The sequence below is a fragment of the Centropristis striata genome, chromosome 13 (genome assembly GCF_030273125.1).
Source record: "Centropristis striata isolate RG_2023a ecotype Rhode Island chromosome 13, C.striata_1.0, whole genome shotgun sequence".
NCBI classification, from domain to species: Eukaryota; Metazoa; Chordata; class Actinopteri; order Perciformes; family Serranidae; genus Centropristis; species Centropristis striata.
In genome coordinates this window covers 3417257-3420349 of record NC_081529.1, presented here as the reverse complement: position 1 = coordinate 3420349, position 3093 = coordinate 3417257, and the positions used below count along the sequence as shown (strand labels likewise).

The 3093-nt window shown below is 41.2% G+C and overlaps 1 protein-coding gene across 1 annotated transcript; it reads left to right on the top strand.

The window, feature by feature from the left end:
* Positions 1–259: 259 nt before the first annotated feature.
* Positions 260–3093, top strand: ppp1r27a (protein phosphatase 1, regulatory subunit 27a). The gene is made up of 3 exons (XM_059348713.1): positions 260–933; positions 1024–1174; positions 2315–3093. Exons 1-3 carry the CDS (start codon positions 480–482, stop codon positions 2433–2435), a joined length of 726 nt encoding a protein of 241 aa, XP_059204696.1. The 5' UTR covers positions 260–479; the 3' UTR covers positions 2436–3093.

The window sequence follows — 3093 nt, the reverse complement described above, 5'->3', positions numbered from 1 at the left end:
TGTCAACATTTTTTACGAGGGGTGGGTTTGGTGTCATGTGACTGCACAGAGGGAGGAGCCGCGCAAGGGCCACTCATTTCTAAGCTGAAGTCACTGGATATTAGGCCCTAAAATAGCCCGACAGAGGGTATATAGTGGTCCTCTCCCACTTGTCCCATCAGACAACGGTTCTGTGCAACGGCTACACACTGTGCAAAAGATCACTTCGAATTCAGATGGGAAAAATTCACAGCGGGCGAGGAAAAGAGGACGGCACGAGCTGAAAGAGGGGGATTGGATCATAGTGGAGCAAAGGATTTGAGAAGTGTTTGTATTCAGCGGGAGATACTCCAGCTGGGAACTAAAAGGGATAAAAGGCAAGCGAGGAGAGGACAAAAAGGACACAGAGCCTGGGATACTGCTCTTTTATTGGATTGGTGCATTTTCTTGGATTTCCCTCCTCCTGGGCTGACAGCAGACGGGGAGCAGCCACCGCAGGAATGAAGTACAACTACCACGTCCCAGTGTCAACGTACACACGAAGCTCACAGTACACGCCAACATACCACACACCGACATATTACACCCCCTCACATTACACACCAACCACACCACACTACACGTCCACATACACCTCCACGACAAAGTACACCCCGACACAGTACAGCACGACACATTACACCCCCTCACAGTACACGTCCACCTACAAGCCTGCGTCAACGTACGTCCCCTCGTACAGCAAAGGGTCGCGCTACAGCTCAACACGTCGCACACAAGAAAAGCAGGAGAAGCAGGAAAAGCCAGCACCTGTGATACCTGTCGCGCCCCCAAAGAGAACTGTGCACTTCCCCAATGACATCATCTTCCAGGATATTGTACGACGAGGAGATCAAGAGCAAATCGGTCGCTTCATGAGAGCGAGAAAGGTTCGCGTGGACACCATCTTCCACTCAGGTGAGTCTCCACAACTTTTTTTTTTTTCACTGACTTTGATCGAGCGCTTTGCTTTGCTGCAGCAGAGGACTGACGCAGTCTTGTGTGCAGGTATGGCGGCACTGCATGAGGCCGTGCTGACAGGAAACCTGGAGGTGGTGAAGCTGCTGGTGAAATATGGCGCCGATGTTCATCAGAGAGACGAAGATGGCTGGACGCCACTTCACATGGCCTGCAGTGACGGGTACCCGGAAATTGCCAGGTGACCTTTTGACCTTTTAGTCTTGGCGGATCATGCGCGCTGAATGAAACATGAAACATTTCATCATCTGCTGCTGATTGCTCAAAAGCTAAATCAAATTTAGCTCTTTAATCAGTGGGTGCCACGATATATATCGGTATTGACGATAATTGTGAAATATTGACATCATGATAAAACATAAAACATGATAATATTGTGTAAATAATCCACCGCCTCTTAAATAATATGTATTTCTTCTTTTTGTACGCTTTTACACAGTTATGGTTACAGACTCTCTCTTTAACTCCCTACACTTACACTTACATTACAAGTGTAATTAATTACTGATAGTATATGTCTTTGAATTTTGCATATTTTCTATGAAATATTGATCTTAAAAAATCCTTCAAAGAGTGAAAAGAAGTCACCTTATTCTAATTTTTCTTAATGACACAAAGTTAGTCTGGATATGATGCTGGTAGTTTGTCTCTGAATGCAAAAATAAACACATGAAACATGACGTAATTCATCATAATACACTAAAGATGGTATTGAGCATTAAGCAAGCACAGGGATTGAAAGACTGAAAAATCATCAGATAATTTAAAAATGCCATATAACATCATATAACAAGAGGCAGATATGATAGCACCAATCTAAACACATATAGCTGCACTAACAAAATGTTATAGCACTGAATTTCGACATTTCCAGTTTTTCTGAGGTCTTTAAGTCGAGACAGTAAACAAATTAAAAACCACAGACATTAAAGAAGATCAGTTGTAAAATATTTCATGTGTTTCAGAGTTTCTATACTTTTTCCAAAATCAAATTTAAGCACTTTTCAAGCATTTCCAAGCTTTCCCAGCACCTTACAGCTGTTAAAAAATTACATATATACATATAGTATACTGATTATTTTACTTCTTTGACACATTAATTTAGATTTCATTGTGTTATAAACAACCAAAGTCATTTTTTGTGACTCATTAAGGTCTACAGAAAAGAAGACAAATGAAAAGTTTCTGTTTTTTAATAGACTTGGCGTCCTATATAACCTACATTTAAAGCCGTTTCAAGCACTTTTTTGTGTTTTTTTTTAATACATGTATGTATATGAGAACCTGGGTTTAACATCACTCTGCCTCGTGCTCCCCTCAGGTATCTGCTTGCGATGGGAGCCAGCACTGAGGCTGAGAACGAAAGTGGAGAGAAGCCCGCAGACCTCATCGACCCAGAGTGCAAAGATCTGGCCAAACTGTTTGAGACGGGCTGTGTGTGATTGGGCAACAAATGGACCCGAGAAAATATCCTATTTAACAGTATAAAACAGTGCAATACCAAACAAGTAAGGGCCATGTCGCTGATCCTGTACAGCAAGACGGTGGTTCTGTTTGTTAGTTTCAAATTGCAGCCTTAAAGCAATACTCCATTAAGCTGCATTTCTATTTCTGGTGGATATTTCATTTTATTTTACTTTATTTTGCGCATTATTGTATTTGTCATACTCCCTGTGTGTATGCAGCAAATGTTGGTATGTGAATATATATCCCTGTTTTCCCTCTCGGCTCATGCAATTCACACCAATATGTGTCACTATGTTTCAGGTCATGAGCATTTCGGTTGAAGTCTTCTATCAGTTGTGTTTGTGTTCAGCAGTCACTTATTAAGTAGCTGGTTGCAGCACAGAACTTGGCCCGAAATGTTTGTGTTTTATAAACAGTTATGTATCCTCACTGCTGGGCAGAAAGAGGATCAGCCAAATTAATAATTGATGCTTCATTGACGGACAGAAACAATAAAAAACAACATCAAGTTTATGCTGTATAAGCACTTTTACTGCTGCAGTATTTTTCCCTGATGTATTGCTGTTGTTTTCTGTAGGAGAAATACGATGTCAGCAATGAAAGTCTTATTATTTTCTGCTTGATAATTATTTT